Genomic DNA, 22,970 nt, shown 5'->3' on the forward strand with positions numbered 1-22,970 from the left:
TCGCCTTAGGTGCAATGTGTTCAGTGATTATAGTGAACGTCACCCTAATTGTGCTTCACCGTTGCACCGACGTACTAATTCGATTCATCCGCTTCCACATTATGCGCAAGAAAAGTTGTCATTACGACTTTAAGCAATACTCTGCTGTTTTCTGAGCTCGACAAAGACGATACGGAGAGTATCCCGAAACACGTACATCCCGACACCGTCTTGATTCTGAAATGGCGATGATGGGGAACCTGTGCATATTGATGAGTTGCCTAAAGGAAGACAATCGGGATGATAGTCCGCTGGCATTCCAATGGAATACTGTTGCCTGATTCCAAAAAGTTTGTATCGGGAGCGTCACAACCCTCCCAGTAGATGTTACAGCTATGGTGTCAAGTAACGTAAGAACAGCACGAGTCACAAGAGCCGTGAAAAGTGCTAGAACTGGCCATATGGTGTGACTGAGTGAGAGTATTCATGAGCCAGAGTTCGTAGGTGGTTGCCCGTTCTGTCAACACATGCGGTCGGGGCTGGTACAAGTCCAGGTGCGCTGCCGAGGGGCACCAGGAGCAGTGCTATGGTTTCGGTTTGGAGCTTCAGGAAAAAGATCAGGTGACTGCGCTGGTAGCGGTGAAAACTCCGAGAGGTCAAATTCGGGTCCTGACTTGGCCTCCCTTCTGTCGTATTTTTTTCCGGGAGTAGCGACGCGTGGAGCATTTCTTGGCTGATGCCGCCGCCTTCACCGCCTTGTAATCCACATTGTTTCGGCTCTTGTACTTGTTGATGCTTCTTGCTTCTCGAAACGTTGAAAAAAAAGTTCAATTCAACCTCATGAGCCCTGCCACAGTTTGGAGAGCACTTCTCAGTTGAATTAAATACAACTCTTAAGCAAGTGGCCGTCTCCACAGTGCAGGCAGCGCAATTCCGCATGCCCGTTCAAGCAATATGACCGAAACGCTGACATCGGGTGCACTGCACCGGTGTTTCTTCATAGTCGTACACCTGGTATCGGGTTTATCCAAGGATGACTTATGCACGTCTCATGCAAGTGGTGAAAATATTCTGGAAATCCTCTGACGTTCCAATGCCTCACGCCGATCATGCTGGTGTTCTCTGGCGCACGCTGTCAAGTATTTCAAAGTCACAGATGGCCTGCGATACTCCCCTGATAACTACAACTGTACAGCTTTCCGGGCGAAGTTCCTCAGACACTGTTATCTGCAGGAGACGATCGACAGCACCGGAATTCCTTAATTGTGTCTATAGTCATGAGGTTGAGCCTGTAATTTCGTCGTAGCTGCAGCACCCCGTCCGGTGCCTTACCTTCTAGGCTTTCTTTCGGCGGCAGTGGACTGAAGCGACAAATAATTTTTTTTAATCCAGTTGTTTTAGTATCACAGTAAGGCCTTGCTTTGGAGCACCTGAAACTGCACTGCTTGCCGCCATCTTTTAAGTGCTCGGCGTTCATTGGGAGGCGCAACAAGTTGAACTACTTCTCGTTGGAAAGGAGTTTGCCGTCTTTAGCATACTCGTAGCTCATGGTGGTCGAAGACTCGAAAGAGATTCAGCTGATGTCCTGATCCATACCTTCAGTGGCGATGTCAGCGCATGTGGCCACTATCGCATCCTGTCATGCAGTTCCTGTAGAGAGCCAAGTTTCAGGAGGTTGCAGAGGCACACTCTGCGGATCATCAGTTGTGACGGTAGGCCTAGCGCCCCAGGAAAACCTGCAGCCACCGACCCAAGATATGTAGCGGCCGGATGGGGAAGCCCCGGAGGCTCCACGGAGCCCGCGGGGAGCACTGCAAACGTTGCCGAACACTGGTATAACAACGTTGTCAGTGTATATTTTTAAGATAAAGGTATGTGCTTCAGAGGTATAGGTTTAACATTGCGCGTTAGTTAATCGATACACCAGAAATATTTCGGCACTCAGTGCACCACAAAACGATAGCAAGGAAGGAAGAACCAAAGAGCGAAATATTCAAGGTAAAAAACGAGAAAAGAAGGCCCTTTTTGCAATTGAGCGTCTTTGCAACATCGACCATCTGGGCTCTTCCCCACCTGACTAGAAAGTGGGCCCATTCAGTAAATAGTTCAAATAAATATTTGAAATACCTCCGGTCAGAGAAAACTAAATTACAAAAAGTAGCATCTGCTCCAGCAAGGTGAAACTAAGGAATTTGTCGACAAGCGGCACCGTACGGAGGTATAGCTTTAACATTGAAAGTTCGGTAATCCGTACACCAGTAATATTTTGGTAATCCGTACACCAAAAAACGGCAGAAATGAAGAAAGAACCAAACTAAAATTCTCAAGAAAAATGAAGAAACGAACTTTTTTGTATTTCTAATTGAGCGTCTTTGCAGTCAAACAATATTGACTATCGGTGTTCTTCGTCTTGCTAGAACGTGGGCTCATGCAGCAAATATTTCAAATACCTCCTGTCAGGAAAATCGGAAAACAAAAAGTAACATGTGCGCGTGCAAGGTGAAACTAAGGAATTCGTCCAAAAGCGGCACTGTACCGGGAAGTTTGCGTGGAATACTGGCATGCAATGCTGCTGGGGGTTAGAAAAACACACACATACCCACATGCACGCGCAAGATTTGGTGTTGTCAAGGAGGAATGAAAATGATTGGACCTGCACTTCGTGAGAGAAGAAATAAATGCCAAACCATAACATGTTTTCATACTATGTCATGTTGACAATAACATGTTTAGACAAGGAAAGTACAAGCCATCGCCGAACATACGGAGTACACACGAAAAACTTCACTGCAATGGTGATTATGATTGCCTGAATGCAACAGAAAACAATTTCACTTTGCTATGGAGTCACAAAACTAATTTTAGAGCAAAAGGTGCAAGACGAACTGCGAGTTGGGCGTGTGTGTATAGGTTCGTGCTGCGTGAAGCTCAAACAAATCTTGGACAACAAGGAACCCAGGACGGAGCGCTGCCAGCAACTGAAGACTTTAATCGTGAAAACACATACATATATACATAGACTGAAATCCACCGTCATCTAGCACCCGGCAATATTGCGGGGAAAAAGAAAAAAAACATGGCATCTAAATACATCACACGAGTACAAGCCCAGACACAAACGGCATTGCACACTCCACTACTCTTTTTCCGAAAAAGTAAATTCAGCGTCTCATAACATCACGGTTGACCGGCCCATGTATTTCCTGCTTTGTTGATACGAAATTCTTCAGTCATCTCTCTTGTGGTCCCCTTTTTGTGTTTGTCAAGAACTAGTGCGCGTGGCAACCCCGGACCGCACATGCAGTCCTCGTGGTTGTGTTTGCGTTTGTCATCAATGGGCGTGTGCGGTAACTCCGGATAGCCCGCGCACTCCCCGCAATGCATGGCTCAATGTGAAGATGGCACTCCTTTCAACGAGCTCTGCTGATCGCGGAGTCTAATATTAGGGCAGCGGCCAGTCTGTCCCATGTATTATAGCGAACCTTTCAGCCTTTCACTCACGATCTTCGCACGCAAAAACGCACTGCAGGAAAGCCAACTTTCTCTAACCAGTGTAATGATCATGGCTGAAGTCTACAAAAAAACGCTTCCCTGCGAAGCTTGGCGACAGCTATGTTAGCTCCCCTCTGCCTCAGAGGGACGAGGTGACCTAGGTGTGCGACGGAGCGACGTGTAAAGGCCTCACGTGATGTTTTCAAGTGAGTGTCGACAGCCGTTGCTCACTGCTCGACGTAAGAATAGAATGACGTTACTCTGCACGCCGTAAAGCGGTTAGCCGCAGGACGCTAGGCCTAACGGTTCATTTTAAGGTTGAGAAAGTTAGGCCTAACGTAACTTTTCAAGTTTCATCCTCTTGAAGCGGTACCCACTCGAACACGTACTCACTTTACGCCAAGCAGCCGGTACCGCTTCGACCCGTACAGCCCAAACATCAAATGTTAGGTCTACGAAATTTATCCCCGAGAGTTGGTGCGGTTAATCTAGAAAAGTCGTGAACTCCTCCAGAGTAGCAAACACTCTCAGGGTGAGATTGGCCAACTTTAAGCTGCGTTGGAGTAAAAAAAACTCAAAGCTCAAGGAGTCAAAGTCCAAACTGTCAGCGAGTCAACGTCAAATCTCAGGCATCCAGAAATACCTCACGGGAAAGCGTCACGTTCTACCAGCGCCGTCGTTAGTTGAGGGGTGATTATTTTTTCTTACCACACCTTAAAGGGATACTCTTAACAGCGTCGTTATCACAGTTTACTAATTTTATACCGTATTTTACCCCGTAACTTTCTGTCCTTTTTTTTCTCTTTTGTTCGCTAACCTTCGCAATGACGGGCAAATCCTGACCAGTTTGTTTTGCGCTCAAAACACGGCGCACACCCCATACCTCGTCCAGGTTTTGTTTGCGCCTCACCCAACAACAATAAACCTTGTGCCTACCGGTGCTGAAACCTCGTCATCTTGAAACTGTTCAATGTGTTGTTATAATTGGAAACTAAAGGAGACAGTGCCGGTAATTAGCTGTATGATTCTTGCAAAATTTTCATACTTTCCTACATGCAAAGGAAGGCACTTGTGGCTAATTCCCCAAAGTGAGACGTATACACGCTTACAGCATTCCCTGTAGACTACTGGAAGTTGGCAGCGATGGCTCAGAGGTACAGAACTCGCCTCGTATGCGGTATGTAACGGGTTCGAATCCTGGTACCGCCTTGCACCCACCGGTTTCTTTAATGGGTACAGGCATCCCTGGTAAAGTGCGGACCCTCTAAATGGGAATCCATGCCTGGAAAGCTGCCTTTACCCTTGCGAGGGGCCCCTGACCCTTGTCCATCTGGCGGGGCCCCCAGTCATCATGCCGCGTTGCGCCATTGCCGGGGGTGAAAGAGTGTCACGGCATGTCCTGCCACAGGCTGTTTCGAGTTGAGAGTCCTCCTTGGCTGTGGAAGGCACCATGTGCATTCGTGTGCCTTGGTGGCGCCGGGAACCTACCGGTAGAATAGGTACAAGCGACTCCCTGGCCTGCTGGCCTGGCGCATCGCCTCTGTGCGGAACTACAACGCTTGGAAAGTTCACCCGGCTCGCACGGAAAATCACCCCTATGGAAAGGGGAGGCTGCAAAAATGCAGGAACTTTTTTTAGGCGGCTAGCACGCGAAGCAAAGGTCTCCTGATAAAAACGCATTTTGTCACGCTATTTATATCACAAGTGCTGAAGAACGCTGCAACCTCCCACGTGACTACGGGATGAGCAATCGTTCAAGTACAGAAAACCAACAAAGAAGCCGACTCAGCACCCACACCGGTGTTGATTTTTTTCTGAAAAAAAAACAAGATCCTGGCATATTAAAAAACATTTATACTGTCAAACACTTTTCCGGCTACACCGGTCGCCCTCCGTGGGAATTAATTTTCTGCGCTGATTGGCTACATCCTCGTTCTACACATCGTTTCTGTCCGCACTAACTTCTCCACATGTTTTGTGATATTCCCTGCTTTTTAGAAGTTGAGAAAAATTTACAGGTGCAATCCCCTTTTGACTCGACTGAAACGAGCCATTTTTATTTCCTCTTCGTTTTCATGCGTGACCGTGCTAAAAAACTCTGTGCCTACTATCAAGGGCCAAAGCCGTTGTTGCGCTTGGGCCCAAGCTGATAAATGTAAATGAACCAAGATGGCAGTCTAAATCTTGCATCGAAGCAATAACCATACTTGGGATAGTCCCCCCTTCTAAAGCTAGTACATCCATGATTGCAACCGCTTTTCGTGGCTTTTACGGTTGGATTGCACTCGAAAAAGGTACTTTTTTGTGAATGAGGGCATACAAAGATTAATTATATCACGAACGTGCCCATCACCAATAACCATAAAAATTACCTATTCTTGTCTTTAATAAAGCACTCGTTGATTAACCCCTAGTGGTTAGTTTTAGTGGGGGCAAGCATTCGTCCTCATCGTTTACATAGTTCCCTCGTTCGCAACACTTTAGAGCAGAGGTTATGCACTCTCGAGGTAAAGCGACCAGCGCCCGAAGTTCATCCGCAAGTATTGAACTAGGGATATGTGAACACATGAATACAGAAAACTCTATGCTGATGGGTATGTTTGTTGCCAGGTTGTTTCAACACACGCAAACAACTTACTGTTTTACGGATTTCTAAGCAGTCAAAATTGTTGTTTGACAAAACATGTGTCAGTAACAATGATTAGTATGCATAGTATGTATGCATAGTATGTATGCATAGTATGATTTGCTGCATGTGTCAGTAACCATGATTAGTAGATGAGTAGGTGAGATTAGCGTGCTATGCGTAGGCATAGCATGCAAAAAAGTAAAAAAGAATGCAAAAATATGTTTCAAGCACTATAAAGCTTCGGAGAGGAAAGTGCAGTCAACAGTGGACGACAAAAGTGAACCCGCGATTATAGCGGCGCGCCGCGCCTGCATAGCGGGACAAAGTGACGGACATGTGGCACGTGCCTTGGTCTGAAAATCCCCGCCCGACTTCAAAATCCACAAGACAGAAAAGTGAAAGAAAGCAAAAGAAGAGAATGAGTCAACGCTGGAGGAGAAATGGCATAGCCGTCGAAAAAACTTCGGGACGACGAACACGCGACACTATGCAAGGAAGTCACGTTCGGTAGCCGTTCGTATCACTCACAGTTACCGGGAGAGTAAACGCGCGATATGTGGGAGAACGCGAGGCCGTGGGGACTCTAGTAATAAAAAAGCTTTGTACGAACAATAGCCTCAATATAAGCACTTTATGTGCACCTAAACGAACCAAAACCGATCGCAGGAAAGCCGTTTATCAGCATCTAGAAGTTATCTTCCTCAAAACGCCATAAAAACTTTTGGCACAATATATGCCAGCCTAAAATTACGAAATGCAAGTGCACGTGTTGGTGTTTTATGACGTGTAGACGTAGAACTTGTAGACATCCGTCCAAGCACTGAGGCCGCCAGTAACTCGCTCCTTCTCTAGTACGACTTGAACTTGCTACAAAACCACGAAAGATTGGCTCTTTAGTATCATGCTGACACCACTCTTAACATAAACTTCGCTCAAATAAGCTACATAATTAGGAAAAAAGGGAATGGGCGTGCGACCCGCTATCTCATTTTCCGCCACAGAACCTATCATGCCATATGCCCAGCTGTGCGATTTGCGGAGGCCGCCAAAGAAAACGCAAACTAGTCAGGGCTTATAATACTGCCTAACGAGTTATTTGCTGTTTACTTTAGAGCACATTAGTTTGTAGCAATAAGAATTCTTGGGGAATTATTAAAGTTACGTACAAACACCTGAGCGCACGTACCAGTGCGGAGTGCTGTTGGTACTGCGCGCACTATGATTGATATAGCTGCACAGCAATTGGGAGCTTTGGGGTTGTGAATGGCCGATTCGCAAAAGCGACATTGTCTTACGTGACCCTGTTTGTAGAACATACCCCATGTTCCACGAAACGATTACTACCTATCGCAATAAAAACAAGCCAAATGTAAATAAGGTCCAAAACAAAGCAATGCGACGAGCGGTACGGAGCAGAATGGTGTCGTCATCTATGAGGACTGACGGTATGCAGGGCTCCGCAGTATCAACACAGCGCGCCTCTGCTCTGCCTTGACTGTGCCGCAGTCCACTGCAGGATGAAAAGCGCACTTGAAGTTCGTTTGAAGACCCGTTCATCTGACGTTATGGCCGACGTCACGAAGCACACAATTGGGCGGGAGGATCAGAAGTTTAACCTAAATTGATTAATTTCTCAGTGAATAAAGTGTCTCTTGCTGCCGGGAAAACGCCAGGGACACTATAAAACACCACATATTTCGAATAAAACAAACGCACTTTGTCTGCATGTCCCCTTTACGAAGAAGCTTCTCAAACACTAGAATTTGCTGAAATTACCTCAACAAAACTGTGGTGGCCTGCAAACACGTAGCACATACAAGCCGACCGATTTTCGTTCTCTAATACCGTAACGTGCATCTGCACTTGAAAAACGCAGCAAAAAAGGCATCGCTCCGAGCCAACCATTCTCACACTTACCCACCAGTGTTGAAGATACTTTCATTAAGACCACCATTTACTCTACCACCACCCAGACCTCAGCGCGACGTCAAGGTCTTGCGATAGTATACGCGATTGGAGATGGATTTTTTCTGTATCTATGTGGAGTCACTTTACCACCCCTAGCACGCCTTATGAGTTGCACCAATGCCCTTCTAGCCATGCACCTACTTCGCTTCGTACCATTCACCGCCTTCTATTACTAACTGCTCTTGCAATTCAAATGACCAGATTTAGTGCGACCAGTTGCCACCACACTGCACGGGACACTTAGCAGAAGGGCTAGCAGCCGCCTTTCAGCACTAATGTTTCTGCTTGAAGAAGATAATTCCTGCCAAGCAAAAAAACACCTCCAATGCAATGAACGTGCATTTAATTGTCCCGCAATGGGCTCCTTCTCTTCACTTGGATCTTGCTCATGCTCAAGAGAGACGTTTTGCCCGGCAGGAATCAAATGTGGGTTGCCCTAACTATTCCTGGTGCCAGGCAATGGCCTCACTTCCGGGTTCTTTTTCCGCGCAATAATTGGACAGTTTATGTGGCGGAAATGCTTCAATCAACCTTTACCACAAATGGTGCATTTATTTCTCCCGAGTCCGATAAAAATACGGCGTTTTGTGGCGGCACGACGCAACTTACACGAGGATTCTTCGCACATTCAGTGAGCACAAGTACACTATCATCGCTTGTCTCTTGAATTCCTCCGCGCAAAAAAAAAACCTCTTTCCTCCTCACCGCACCATTCAATTTTCGATACCCTGTGTACGAATGAGCGCTTAGTAAAAACCTGGTGCTGCGATTTTTCCACCAAACCGGTTTATAGCTACCCTTGGTAGTGCTCGATGTCCACAGAAGGCGGCCCCTTAGCCTTCAACCCAGCGTCTGGGCTAATTACTGTACTAGCGCCACATCCTCCCGTAGTGAGCCTGTGAAACGTAGCGTGTTGTAATTTCCATAACAACGCCGCCGCCGTGTTCGCCCTAGAAGCGCTATAACTGTCATGACAACCGCGCGAGGAAGCGCAGCGGATGGAGGGAGAGGTGATATTGTCACCCTCTGAGGGCGTTCGATTCTGCCCTTTCCCTCCGCGCTCCCGGCCCGGCAACTGCCGCCTCCTTTGGGCTCGACCAGCACGCACCTAAAGTAGCCAGGCCAAGCCAGTGTACGCCACTCGACCAGTCAAGATGCCAGCTCAAATCTCACTTGAAAACATTATTCGCGCTAAGCCCGAACCCCATATGCGGCAAAAAACACTGACCTAAAATACAAAATGTAGTTGTCCTCAAGCGCTGCGCGCACCAACACAACTCCTATTTCTCAGATCAGCGTCACGGCTAACGAACAACTTTCTCACCTTTCGCTACCACGATGCAAAAATACTTCTTGCCGCGATTTACCCTCGCACTCCTCGCGTCTCTTTTTCTGGGCCATAATCTCCGAGAAAGCTCACAGGAGAAACCTCCCACAACGTGTGTCATGCGCGTTCCCCCTGCAGCAGCGGAGGCAGCGGTGACTATTATCGGTATGGAGGATGGTTATCGCGCACGCGCGGAACCAGTCGCCCCGGAAAAAAGCAGAAAAATAATGTGGGAGGAGCCGCATTTCCCCGCGGCCTCTACGTTTTCAAGCGCAGTAATAGTACCTAAACTAACAAAAGTAACATCGGCCTGATGTCCGTCCCTCTACGGGTGGCGTAACCACGAAATATTTTCGGCTCCAGATTCTCGCGAATGGTGGGTCTCTCTCAATCTAAAGTAGCAATCTTGAAAAAAAACTGTAATGAAATTGGCCGCGACCGCGACTCTCATATTACGCCAAGTTCTATTTAGTGTTTGCAATAAGTTCACAATGACGTTCTAAGCATAAACAAAATTTCGGCGATTGCCGATACATGGCCGCCTACGAAGGGAGGGTGGTTACAAAAAACGGCTGTAACTATTGCTTTTCAAAGCCGTCAAAATTTAGCAAAACTTGACGCAAAGACAACCCGCCTATTACGCCAAGCTTCATGTACATTTCTTTATTACGTCGTTTACAATGAAGTTCTAAATATTCTAGAAATCCAGTCTGCTCTCAATACATGGGCTTCTGCGCGAGCGAAACGAACACCCGCATTTTTGTGTCGTGCAATAAGCTCTAGCCATTTCAACTGTCATTCAGCAAGTTATGGAGCAAGTATGCTCCATCGCGAAGTGCAGAACATGTTTTGTTTCACGTATAAATGCGTCGATTGGGGTAAAACCCGCCTCAACTTCACTGCTCGTCCTCCTTCAGAGAGTAGACGAGCTGATATTTTTTTAGCACCCTTGTATTTCTACCTATTTACGCGAGGCTTATCGCACAGACCTTGCAAGGCTCGGTGAGCAGCAAGTCAACATAGCCTACTTTCCCGTTTTTTTTTTGTTTTTGTTTTTCAAGCTGTTCGCCTCTTCTTCAAGCAGTGCTGCTACGCGCCCCAAGTGTTTCGTTCGGGCGGTAGCATCTGTCGATTGAGAAATGGGAGTGGAAGAGCTCTTACCTCTTTGTTGAGTACTCACGGAGCAGGCCCCTACAAAATAATGCTTTCACGTTCTTTCTTAAAGCCTGCAGGCGCGAAAGCCACGTCTCACGTGTGCAAGCGCCTGCCGCAGAAAGACTCAGCCTTTCTGACTACTTAAAAACAGTGAGCCGGTACAGGTGTGGGGCTTACTGCACCCGGCACGTTAATGAGGGTGTGCACCACGGTAAATGCTAAAAAAAAGACAATTGTTTTTTTTCTTTTTCTCAAAAAAAGATGTGGTCTGCAGAATTCCATTCTGCTGACATCAATGCAACATACCAGACTGAGGGTTGCGTATTTAACCGCCTGAGGGTGCACTGAGCATCGCTGTCAACGCTTGCAACCGAGGACACTTCGCCGACCATTGTACACAAAGTGGGCTGAACATTTCGCGCCACTCGAATGTTTGACTGTGGACGCAGCAAATTTCAACCCCACACGGAAGCAAGCCAAGCGTGCGATCGTATTAACAGCCGCAACACAAAAAATAATTGAGCTTCCTGCAGAGATGTCCCCGCGAGGAGCAGATTGTAGCCTGTATAATAGCATGCAACTGCCGACATAAAATTCATGGTATCCGTTTTAACAGCAGAGCTGTTGTAGGTGGAGCCTTTTTGTCCGTCTGTTGTAGGTGATGCTTCACGCTGGGGAAGGCGGAGGTTCCCACGCCCGCAGGCGACTTCTGTCAGTAGGAATGGGAAGCTCCTTGCCGGCAGGAGACGGGAGGGAACTCCCGCCACTGATGTTTAGCTGCCGGTGTTTTGCACGAAATGGAAAATTTGAGCAGGGATGGCCCAGCCGAGATCGGGCGAGTGCCCATTTACGTTCGAGCCGACACAGGAAAACCACAGCTCTGCGGTTTGGACAGATTTTACACCGGAGAGAACTGTTTATTTTTGCATAAATTACTGCCTTCTCTCGCGAATATTATGCATTCTTGTTTCACGGGGCCAAAGTAAACTGTTCACTAGACGTTGACCTGTCGCCCTTGGTGTTCCCTTTTATCGCAGGCAAAATCCGTTCCAATAAAAAAATTAGCCGGAATTTCAAGCTCAATCGCAAAATTTATTCGCTGCCAACGAACGAAGGACTACTCTTTCAAGATGTTGCGCGTGCAGCTAACGCCGTTGAAATCAGGTAGTTTCATTCCCACACGGGAAACTGAGTAGAACTGAGTCAGTTTATACACAAACGTTATGTCCTGACCTCTTAATGCCACAACTGGTGTCACTTAAAAGTTTTGTACGATGTACACTTCGCCTTCCTTTCTTATTTCAGCACGCAAGCCTGCAGCAATACTACTTTCCGACCGTGTAAACGCAGCATCTGTTTGTGCCTCAGCAATAGATCCCCAAACGTTAGCATCAGACATTTGATTCTCACTACAAGGGGTTTTCAACTTTCGATAGTGCTCTACCTGCTTCTTCTCTTTTGAAAATGGCAAATACAGTTTCAGTGTCGGCTTTAGGCAGCCAGGTATGTTTATGACAATTGCCAGGTATCAGCACGTTGTCAACGTACTGCGACCATGTTCTCTGCGACTAACATTGAAAACGCTCTCTTGCCTACCTCTGACGGCAACGCGTGTACGGAAATGTATACTTCATCACGGTGACCTTACAGGCGACTATAGCGTTCTCAGGACTATCGAGGTTGCCCTTGCTTACGTTTTATATAGTACATGACGTCATTCCGAACGTCTTGCGATGGAGTCGCAAAGTTCGTCCTGGCTCTGTACAAAGCCTAAATTTAGCTGTTCTGTGTTTGTAGCTAGGCATCCGCACGACAAGGTCCTTAACGCCGAGCACGTGGCGCATTCTTCTATGTCAAATGGTGGTCAAATGGTGTAAGCAGCAGCTCAAAATGTTTTGACATTGTGGAAGAGTGTCAAGTTCAGTTCTTAGGTATCCGCACATGCATTGTTGCAAAATGTACAAAGGTCAACCAAACCAGGCGCTTCTGCTGTCACGTTTCCGTATGTAACAGTCGGTCACATTTCTGACAGGGGCTATGCGCAATACAACCGTCCCTCAAGCAGCGGACGCTGTTGACCAGGGTTCAGCATCTTCTTCCGAGTACGGGGAAATCATTCGGCTACTAAAAGGCTTGCAGACCAGTTTGGCAGTACAAACTTCAAAACAGGACGAACTCGCTAAACACATTGCAGAAATTAAAGGTATTCAAAAGGGCGTTAAACTGAACCTGGATGATATTGGCCGACGACTATAAACTGTTGAAAAAAAAAACGGAAGCCCTTGAAACTCTAGAAGCAGATATTAATGATACACGTGTTATGCTTAATAATACCGCCAAAAAATGCAATGTTTTTGACCAGGTCAGATGTCCTAGAAGAGAGGTCCCGGAGGAATGATTTATTACTGCATTGAATACCTGACTGCGAAGAAAAATGGGAAGAAACAGAGCAAAAAGTATTGAGCATGTTATCACGGTGCTGCGACGAAAGTCAGCTCGTTTTCAGAAGAGCGTTGCCGACCCGTTATCGTGAAATTTCTCAGCTTTAAAGTTGAAGAAAAGGTGCCGGCGGCCCGTTTGTGTTTCAAAAAAAAAAAAACAACGTAACCATATCGGATGATTTTTCAGTCGGCACACGTTTGGCCAGAAGCAAACTTTTGGAATTCGCTGAATCGCTGCCAGACTCCCCTTCTTGTAAACTGAGACATAACCAATTGTTTATTAATAGAGCATGTTACGTTTACGACTCCATAAATGCCACTATTGTAAAAGTACATGACCACACTCATCCCACCGTGCCTAATAATCTTGTAAGACCATCTACCTCAAACGAAAGGCCTCCTCCGTTATAGCAGGTAGCAAGGAATCGGCCAGAATGCTTGCCCAAAATATCTGTACTATATTCAAACATAAGAAGTACCGAAAAAAGCGAGTTGCAGTTCTCTCCATTATTGATACATGCAGAGCTGACATCGTGGTTTTCACCGAGACATGGCTACATTGTAACATACTGGACACTGCAGTTTGGAATCTTCGAACAACTTGTACCGATGTGATCGCGTGTCTCAAAAGGGCGGCGGAACACTAATCGCAGTTAGCAAAAAAATTAAGTCAGCACCCATCCACATACCTACTTCTCTTGAAACCAACTGGGTTTTTATCGACACAACTACAAAAAAGATCGCTCTAGGAGTCTGTTATAGGCCCCCAACTCACCTGCAGCTTTCACTAGTGAACTTCATGATGTAATCAACCTTGTCATTACCCGATTTCAACGGCCACCTGCATTTCTCTTAGGGGACTTCAATTTTCCGCACATAAATTGGTCAACAAACGGAGCAACTTCGCAGTCGTGTTCAACGCTAGAAAGGGATTTTCTTGACGTGTACATTTTTAACTTAAGTCAACTAGTTAATGAGGCAACAAGAATACCTGAAAATGTTGAAAGTGTTCTTGATTTGGTTTTAACCTCCGCACCTGATCTGTGTTCTGACATAAATTATTTACCTGGTCTGAGTGATCACCTTTTTCTACATTTTTGCTTGGATGGGAAAGCCCAACGTTATAAAAATAAAACAAAAGGCATTAGACACTACAAGCACGCAAATTTGGTGCTATAGTGATAAATTGTGTTTATTTCTTGATGCTTTCCTTGATGAGTTTGATAATCGTTCTGTTCAGGAAAACTGGGAAATGTATGTTACCAAAGTTCAAAAGTACACCATTACGACGTGTTTCTTCGAAGCCCAGTGCTCCGGGGCACAATCGGAGAATCCGCAGGTTATCAAATAAAAAGAAAAGACTTTACCGCGCGGCAAGAGCTTCCCCAACGGAACAACGTTGGCAGGCTTATGGAACTGCGGCTGATGCTTATACTAAGGCTGTCAGCACAGATAAACAATTTGTTCACAGAAATACGCTACCCTCAATGCTTTTATATGACCCAAAAAAGTTCTGGAATTGTATAAACCCGAGTGCATCACGCCTGGTTTGTCTTGCCGACGCCAATGGCGAAGCAATTGCAGATAATGACTGTCCCATTGTATTAAACACCTCGTTTGCATTGAACTTGTTCCGATTCTTCCGATATTTCATTGCTTATGATTACCCGGACATGGTTCATTTGGCGTTGAAAAAGTTATATGCTCTTTAAAGACTTATTCTGCTGCTGGTGTCGATGGAATTAACGCGAAATTTTTGGAAAGCACTTGCACCTGCTGATCAATAATTCTTTCAAAAAGTTTTCAACAGTCTTTGCAGTCAGGAATTCTTCCCGACGATTGGATAATTGAGAAGGTCGTTCCAGTATTTAAATCTGGCAACAAACCGTCTCCTCTTAATTACCGACCTATATCCCTCACAAGCATTCCTTGTAAAATATTTGAACTTGTCATATTCTCTAACCTCGTTAATTTTCTTGATTCAAACTCATTTTTTCTTAAGCACAACACGGATTTCGTAAGCACTACTCCTGTGAAACGCAGCTTGTATCTTTTACACACAAAATACACGCCATTATTGATAACCATTCCACTGTAGATTGCATTTTTTGGACTTCTCAAAGGCGTTCTACAAAGTATGTCATAAATTACTACCCCATAAACTCAGTTGCCTTAATATAAATCACCACCTTTAAAATGGATCGAATGCTTCTTAGTTATTCGACAGCAGTTTCTTGCCGTTAAGAACTGACTCACCCTCAATTACTGCCACTTCTCGAGTTCCCCAAGGGTCCGTGCTTGGCCCATTATTATTCCTTATATATGTTAACGACCTTCCCAACTGCGTTAAATCCAATATTCACTTGTACGTGATGACTGCATTCTTTTTCGAGAAGGTACCAATAACAATGATATGCATGCACTACAATCAGACCTAGATAACATTTCCACTTCGTGCGAAAACTGGCTTATGAATTTAAATATCGCGAAATGTAAGGGAGCGAGGATAACACGTACATCGAGCACCATACTGTTGTGTTCTTGACTAGACGGAGGCAGTAGTCAACCGGGACGAGCAGACCATGTTTATTGGTCACCAGATGTTAGTCGAAGAACGCAGAGGATTAGGCGTGGCTGCTTATAAGCGATAGCCGCAGCAGAGAACAGGGCAGATAGTGGCACTCCCTGAGCGGGCGCATGCGCAAGGACGCGGTACAAATGACAACATCCCTTCCCCAACACAAGGTTCATTAGTCGGTGCTACGGCTTGTAGCGTTCCGGGGGTTGTCTTTTCCGCGTGCTGCGTCGGAGGACTGGCTGGGGATCCTTGTCCCTCTCCGGTTCTGATGCGCGGGCTTCGGGACAGGTAAGACCTGACACGGAGGCCTGATCTGCAGACGTGGGGCTATGGGCTGCGATTGGCTTCACCGTAGCCGGCGGTAGGACCACAGTGTCCTCGGTCGAGGGCTGACTCGAGGCCGGCTGGACCACCTTGGTAACCGGGACCGGCATGAGCTCCCCTGGAGCGGCGGTGCTTGCCCAGTCCGGAGTCCCGAGTGGGATTTGTTGGTGTGCCATGGGATTCCAGCCGTCCGGAAGCTCACATTCCGGGGCCTGATGGTACCTCGGGCCCTCCTGGAAGGTACATGGGCGTAAGTCATCGGCATGAACATAGCGCTCCTCTCCTCCCGTAGACACAACGTATGTGCTGATGCTCACACGCCTGAGCACGGTTCCTTCGAGCCATCGGGCGTCACCCGGGCGCAAGCCTTTCACTAATACGCGGCAGCCTTCACTGAATTCTCTGCAGCCTCCTCGCGTTTGGTTCGCCGACTCCCTTATTCGTTCCAATTTTTCGGTCATTCTTTTCTCCATATCTGGATGCAAAAGGCTCAATCGCGTCCGCGGCTTCTACGACAAGAACCGTTGCGCTGGAGTTTCATCTGTAGTACCGGTTGGGGTGTTGCGGTACCTGAACAGGAACTGGTCAATGCGATGCTGGAGAGTCTTTGTTTCCCCAGTCCGCTGCTCGTGGAGGACCTGCTTGAAGAGATCTCTTTTTATGGTTTGCACACACCGTTCAGCGCTGCCGTTTGATGCTGGATGATAAGGAGGCGACTTCACATGCCGAATGCCATTCCTGCTCAAAAACGTTGCAAACTGAGTTGACGTGAACTGCGGGCCATTGTTCGTAACCACTACTTCCGGCAATCCATAAGCATCGAACACACTGCGCAGTTTTTCCACCGTCTTTTCAATGTTCGCCGTTTTCATCACAAACATTTCCACCCACTTTGAATGCACGTCCACCAGCACGAGAAATCACTGTTGCTCTCGATGCGCGAAGTCCAAATGCACTCTCTCCCACCTTCGCGTCGGCCAGCCCCACGACAACAATGGGACGCTGGGTGCTGAGTTCATACACGTCATACACTCTTTCACTGCTCGTTCTATGTCTTGAGTTAACCTCGGCCACCACACGTGACTTCTAGATAACATTTTCATGCGCGTCATTCCCGGGTGGCCCTCATGCAGCATTGATAACACCTTTTCACGAAGCGCAACAGGCACTATCACGCGATTTCCCAAGGTTACACAATCCTGGTCAACAGACAGTTCGCTACGCCGTACAAAATAAGGGGCGAGTGTATCTTCTGCCACATGCGAAGGCCAGCCGTTTTGAGTGTAAAACAGAACTTTTGATAGGACCTTGTCCCTTTTTGTTTCCATTCTAATCTCTTTTGCAGACAGCGGGGTTTCATCGAGCACAGAAAAAAAAATGTACGTCTTCCGACTCGGGTGCTTGGCTCGACAACTGCAAAGGCAACCGCGACAGTGCGTCAGCATTTGCAATCTCGCTAGCCTTGTGATAAACCCAGCGGTAGTTATAGGCTGCAAGACGCAAAGCCCAACGCTGAACACGCGCTGCTGCCATTGCAGGAACTGGCTTATGCGCGAGCAGGCCCAGCGATGGCTGGTGATCAGAGTATATGCTAAAGGATCGACCAAACAAGTATTTGTGAAATCTGCGCAACCCGAACACTACTGCCAAGGCCTCTTTTTCTATGTGCGCGTACGCCTGCTCGGATTTACTGAGAATCCTCGACGCAAAGGTTATCGACCTTTCCACTGGGCCTTCTTTGTGGAACAGAATAGCTCCCATTCCGTAGGCTGACGTGTCACAGACGAGGCCGAGATCCTTCGATGGGTCGTAGTGGGCTAATACCGTGTTTTGCGTAAGCCATCCTTTGCTTGTTTGGAACACTCGCTCGGCGTCAGCTGCCCATTTCCATTTTGTGCTATCTCTGAGTAGGTCGTATAGCGGTTTTAGTTCTGCTGATAGGTTGGAAACGAACTTGCCATAGAAATTCAACAGCCCCAGATACGCCCGGAGTTCCTGTTTATTTTTTGGGGCTGGCGCTTCCTTGATTAGTGCTATTTTTACGTCTGAAGGCCTAATTCCGTTCCCGTCTATCACGTGGCCCAAGTAGGTCAGTGACGTCTCAAAGAACTTACATTTTTCTTTTTTCAGTTTAATGCCATGTTCCTTAAACCTAGCTAGCACGCTTTCCACCTTCTGATAGCACTCCTCGAAGGTTTCCCCAGCGATTAACACATCATCAATGTAACAGGATACTCTATCTAGGCCTTTTAACAGGTCATCCATTACCGCCTGAAAAATAGACGGGGCACTCGTGATCCCATAGGGTAGCCGTGTATACTGAAACAAGCCAAGATGCGTATTCACGGTGACCAAACTCTGCGAGTCCGGATCAAGTTCTAGTTGCTGGTAGGCCGTTGAGAGATCTAGGACTGTGAAGTATTTACACCCGTGCAACGTTGCGAAGATATCTTCCATTACTGGCAACGGGTAATGGTCTGTTCGGAGAGACTGGTTCACTGTCATTTTATAATCCCCGCAAATTCTGACCTCCCCGTTGGGTTTATAAACGACCACTAGAGGCGTTGCCCAGTCGCTACGTTGAAGCGGAATTAGGACCCCAGCTCCTACCAGCGCCTGCAATTCTTTTGACACCGCGTCTCGCACCGCGAAAGGCACCGCTCGATGCTTGCAGAACACCGGCGTGCTCCCTTCTTTCAAAAGCAGTTTACCGGGGTGCCTTTTATCAACCCAAGTTCGGGCTCGAACACCTTTAGAAATTTTTCTACCAGTTGTGCTACCTTGTCTACGCTGACACCGCACACGCTCAACCAGTCCAGCTTAAGAGCCTCCAGCCAATCTCGACCCATCAGCACCGTCTCACATTTCTGTGGCGTCCGCACGACAACTAGCGGGAGGGTGACCGCCTGACCACGGTGCTCGACCGGTACCTTCACCCTCCCCACGGTCTGCAGGGGAACGCCCCCGTACGTTCATAGCCTAATTCGACAACTTTCCAGGGCTACGTCTGGCCAATACTTCACAAACACACTTTCAGGTACAATCGAAACAGATGCCCCCGTGTCGATTTGCATTCGCACATTTCTACCTGCCACCTTAACGTTCACCGTATAGCTAGGATGGCTACTGTCGCAAGCAAATATGTTATGCAGCACAAGTTCTTCCTCACCGTTCATTGTCTCTAGGTTGTCACGGACGTCGTCCACGGCCCGCACCGCGCGCGATGAGGCAGCCTTGCAGACCCTCGACAGATGACCCATCCGCTTGCATAGATGGCACTTGTATTTCCGGAACGGGCAGGACCTTCCGTCGTGGGATGATCCACCGCAGAGGAAACAGTCTGGCGTTTCGATGGGGTGTTCCGCTCCGTCGGCTGCTGCTGCTGGCTTGGCTGAAGCTCTAGCTGCGGACTTGGCCCGGTAGGTGTGACGAACATCATGCACTTCCTCTGGTTTTCTCGTAGCTGGTTGAAACTTTCTAGTCTCGGCCCGAGTTAGTTCAACACTTTTGGCAATGTCGCACGCTGTGGCAAAGGTCAATGTGCCATTCTTGAGAAGCTCCGCTTGGGTCGGTTGGTCTTTTAAGCCGGCCACAAACCGGTCCCGCAACGCTTCTTCCAGAAAGGGCCCAAATTCACACGACGACGCCAGCCTTTTTAATTCCACGGCGAATGCAGCCACACTCTCACCTTCATGCTGGGACCGGCGATTAAACCGGAACCGTTCCGCAATCACCATTCGCTTGGGGGCGTAATGCTCCTTGAGAACGGTGACGAGCTGACTGTATTCCTTCTCCTCAGGCTTTGCCGGGGCGAGCAGGTTCTTTAACGTGCGGTAAGTCTTCTTGCCCATGGCGGTCACGAATGTCGAGACTTTCAAATCATCGCTCACCTTCACGGCGCGGACGTAGTGTTCAAACCGCTCCACGTATGATTCAAAGTCCTCGTCCTCATCTTCGTCGAATCGCTTGAACTGGCCTAGCGAAGCCATGTCGCTGTATCGACCCGGCTGCCTTCGTTGATTCCTGGTCACGGCAATCCCATCCTCGTCGCCACTGTTGTGTTCTTGACTAGACGGAGGCAGTAGTCAACCGGGACGAGCAGACCATGTTTATTGGTCACCAGATGTTAGTCGAAGAACGCAGAGCATTAGGCGCGGCTGCTTATAAGCGATAGCCGCAGCAGAGAACAGGGCAGATAGTGGCACTCCCTGAGCGGGCGCATGCGCAAGGGCGTGGTACAAATGACACAACACATACCTTCTTACTTCAGTAAAGGACTACAACTGGGAGTAGTAAACAATTATAGATATCTTGGGGTCCATATATCAGATAATTTACCTTGGAATGTCCACATTTATCACATTATCAATAACGCTAACCGGACCTTAGGAAACATTAGGCGAAACTTCGCTCTGGCCCCCTCCTCCTTAAAGTTACTACTTTATAAAACACTAGTTATAACAAAACTTGAATACGGAGCCGAGAAATGGGACCCAGACCAAACATACTTAATCAATAAACTCGAAATGGTTCAGAATAATTCTGCTCGTTTTATTCTCTCCAACTTCCATCGCACCGCCAATATATCATCTATGAAAGCTAACCTCAATTTGCCTGATTTAGTAACCGGTCGCAAAATAAAACGACTTTCCTTATTACACAAAATATTTTATAATCCCACATTAAGAAACAACCTAATTTCGCCAACAAACTACGTTTCATCACGTTGTGATCATGTCCACAAATTTGCCATCCCTATGGGTCACACACGTTCGTACGCATGTTCATTCATTCCAGGAACATCACGCGATTGGAACGGCCTTCCAGCAGCAACTGCGACCATCGTAAGCAATGACGCTTTGTGATCAGTCATCACCAATCAAAACCACTCCAATAACTATGAATGATTATTTTTTCTTGTGTTGGTTCCATCATTCTCGTAAAAGCAATGTTGGCTTCTTCTTGTAGTTATTGACCCTTTGTGCACAGAACTTGTGAACTTTTTTTATTATGCGTTCTCGCGCAACTCCTCCTTTTTGTATGTTTGCTTGATATGCACTGTAAGCCGTACTTGTTCGTGTATCCTAAAACCCACTCCCCTCTATAATGCTTCGGCCCTGTGGGTACCTGTAAATAAAATAAATAATAAAAATAAAATAAAATGGTGTAAGGAAAAAGCATTAGCTGTTATGTTATCCTACACATGATTGGAGGTTGATGCAATAGTTTTTATATTTGTAAATTGTGTCTTGCCGGTTAAAATTACATCTATCAGCGACATGAGTTTTAAAAGGAATCATACCATGCGGCAATGCCGCAACTGTAGCAACTGTAGCATCACTAGGTTTGAAAACTGTAGCACCAGTAGGTGTAGCACCGCAACTGTAGCACCGCAAATTTTAGCACCGCAACTGTAGCATCACTAGGTTTGAAAATTTACACTCAATGAAATCATACTGTGAATATATAAACTGCCTTTAGCATGCTAACATTTCACGAGAACAATGTTGTTCTTTCAATATTGTGAAAAATATTAAACGAAACCTCTCTTTTTGTGATCAGTTCTTGTCTTTTTGCTTTCGTTCTAGAAACCATGCTGCATTTATTTTCAGTGTCTTTGTCGTTTTTTTTTCTCAGCAGCTGTTCCGAGCAGCTCCGAAGCAGGTACGTATTTAATTAGCGCATGCAGCTCTGGGTTGGCTTCACCCAGCAATGCCGAACGGCTCAACTGTATTACTTTTGCACCATGATACGGAGCTCCCCAAAATGACCCTAACCGCTCGCGCGGTTTTGGCGGACCACCTTGCTTAAAGCGGCTGCCGGCTGCTTTTAACTTAACGCATTACGTCACTTCCTGTTCAAGAGTTCCTTCGCAGCTGCTCATAGCTCATCCAGACTTGCAAATGTAATGGAAGAGACATTTAATTACTCGTGCTAGACTGGACGTTTGTATGCCAAATGACTCAGTCTTAGTGAGCCTCGAATTGAGACTGTTAACCCGCCGCGGTGGCCCAGTGGCTAAGGCGTTGCGCTGCTGAGCACGAGGTCGCGGGTTCGATTCCCGGCCGCGGTGGCTGCTTTTCTGATGGAGGTGAAAAGCAAAAACGCCCGTGTGTACGAGATTTCGGCGCACGTTAAAGATCCCCAGGTGGTCAAAATTAATCAAGGGCGGTCCACTACGGCACGCCTCATCGCCTGCGCTGCGTCGGTGCGTTAAACCCTACAATCAATCGAATTGAGACTATTAGAGCCAGGTTTATTTCGCTTTGAATTCATTTCGCTTTGCCTAATAATTGAAATACCAGAAAATCTGAGCCCCCTTCATTTAGCAATAAAAATCTAGCCTCCGCAACCAGGCTTCCCTTTCCAAAACCCCTGGTAAGATTGGTGCGTAATAATGTCTTCAATATTTCGGGTAATATAAAGAAAGTAATAAAATAAATGTTCAAGCGAAGCCTATCTCATTCTCTTTAGGATTTGCGGCACGTCTTCACCCACAGGCAGTCAAAAATGTACAGCTGTCGCCGTCCGTTCTACTACATATGGTCACCAAAAAAGAACAGATATTGGAGTAAAACGGACAAGAGGAACACCAAATATGGTTCTGTATAAAATATTTTGCTCGGCAGCAGATAATCTTCTCAAATTAAACTTGAGTAGGAGCATGCTTTTTCCATATCTGGAAAAACCTACTGGGCCACGGCAGCATTGGTGAAAGATCCAATGTTCACGAGGTGCCCAGCTAGCACAACTGAAAAAAAAGCACGTTCATGTATTTCCTGTTAAGCCCCAATATTTTAGTAATTATGGAAGGTATGATGTAAAATACACAATGGCGGAGCGTTTAATAGGATGAAAAATGGTTCCTACAATCAGGAGCATTTTGGCATGTAAGTACTGAAAGCAGCAAAGTAAAAATAGTTAGTTTTTTTTTAATTTTCACCGTTTTACGCGCCGACGCTACGCCTCAGCTAGGATCCTTTCGCCATAGTAAGCGGCTCTGAAAAAAATGTGGGCCACCAGTACATTTTGAACTACCACCAAAATCACGATGCGGCGGCATTTTTTAGGGGGGGG

General features: G+C 46.8%; 1 protein-coding gene across 1 annotated transcript; it reads right to left on the reverse strand.

Moving 5' to 3' along the window:
- Positions 1-15,527: 15,527 nt before the first annotated feature.
- LOC144160582 (uncharacterized) lies at positions 15,528-20,010 on the reverse strand. Its single transcript, XM_077691831.1, has 2 exons — positions 19,063-20,010; positions 15,528-16,126 (listed from the first exon to the last, which is right to left on the reverse strand). The coding sequence occupies exons 1-2, from the start codon at positions 19,880-19,882 to the stop codon at positions 16,092-16,094; spliced, it is 855 nt and encodes a 284-aa protein (XP_077547957.1). The 5' UTR covers positions 19,883-20,010; the 3' UTR covers positions 15,528-16,091.
- Between the last annotated feature and the right edge of the window lie 2,960 nt (positions 20,011-22,970).

This window comes from Haemaphysalis longicornis, unplaced genomic scaffold, assembly GCF_048455015.1.
Source record: "Haemaphysalis longicornis isolate Haplotype H1 unplaced genomic scaffold, Haemaphysalis longicornis Haplotype H1 scaffold_109, whole genome shotgun sequence".
Lineage (NCBI taxonomy): Eukaryota > Metazoa > Arthropoda > Arachnida > Ixodida > Ixodidae > Haemaphysalis > Haemaphysalis longicornis.